At 67.3% G+C, this 591-nt stretch overlaps 1 protein-coding gene across 1 annotated transcript in view; it reads right to left on the bottom strand.

The window, feature by feature from the left end:
* The window catches only part of LOC104539800 (granulocyte colony-stimulating factor receptor-like), a gene marked incomplete at both ends in the record, with an annotated part of 2,043 nt that overhangs the window by 1,196 nt on the left and 256 nt on the right, over positions 1-591 (bottom strand). The window contains 3 exons of the mRNA XM_010183409.1: positions 16-53; positions 178-301; positions 554-587. Of these exons, the coding sequence (XP_010181711.1) occupies positions 16-53; positions 178-301; positions 554-587 (196 nt within the window). The remainder of the gene's footprint in view (positions 1-15; positions 54-177; positions 302-553; positions 588-591) is intronic.

The raw sequence follows: 591 nt of genomic DNA, 5'->3' as shown, positions 1-591 counted from the left end.
AGTGGCCGCGGCCGCCTTGAGGGGTGCAGCCCGTCACCGCTGGGGCTCTGCTCCTGCGGCAGTGACAGGATGGGCTTGTGGGGACCCTCCAGCTTGCCAGGTGGTTTGGAGGGGAGTGAGGGCCAGGAGCGGTGTCTGGGGGCCACACATCAGGGCCGTGTCCCCCCCAAGGCTCACCTGGCGCACTTCAGCGCGACGCTGGTGGGGAGGTGGCTGTCGGCTCCTGGCTCCCACTGGCACGTCAGCCCGTAGTCGCTGAGGTTCAGCACGCAGCTGAGGTTGAAGGGCTTGGCAGGCGGGTCTGGGGAGAGCAGTGGGGAAGAGCCTGTCCCCTCCATGCCTGGCTGCCACTGATCCCCAAACCTCCTCTGCCCCGCAACCTGCCCCCCTGGGCATCAGCACAGCCCCAAAACAGCCTCCATCAGCCCCCGGTGCTGCTCCCACCCCAGCGGCTTTGCTCAGCTCGCCCAGTGCAGACACACGTGCCAGGGAGGAGATGTGTGAACCCCAGAGCCAAGCTGCATGTGGGTGACCATGGCAGCAGCAGACTTACAGCCCGCCCGGATCTCGGCCATGCCAACGCGCTGCTTG

This window comes from Mesitornis unicolor, unplaced genomic scaffold (genome assembly GCF_000695765.1).
Source record: "Mesitornis unicolor isolate BGI_N332 unplaced genomic scaffold, ASM69576v1 scaffold36064, whole genome shotgun sequence".
Taxonomy (NCBI): Eukaryota; Metazoa; Chordata; class Aves; order Mesitornithiformes; family Mesitornithidae; genus Mesitornis; species Mesitornis unicolor.
Note: the sequence above shows the minus strand (reverse complement) of the source record. Positions and strands in the feature narration are given on the sequence as shown.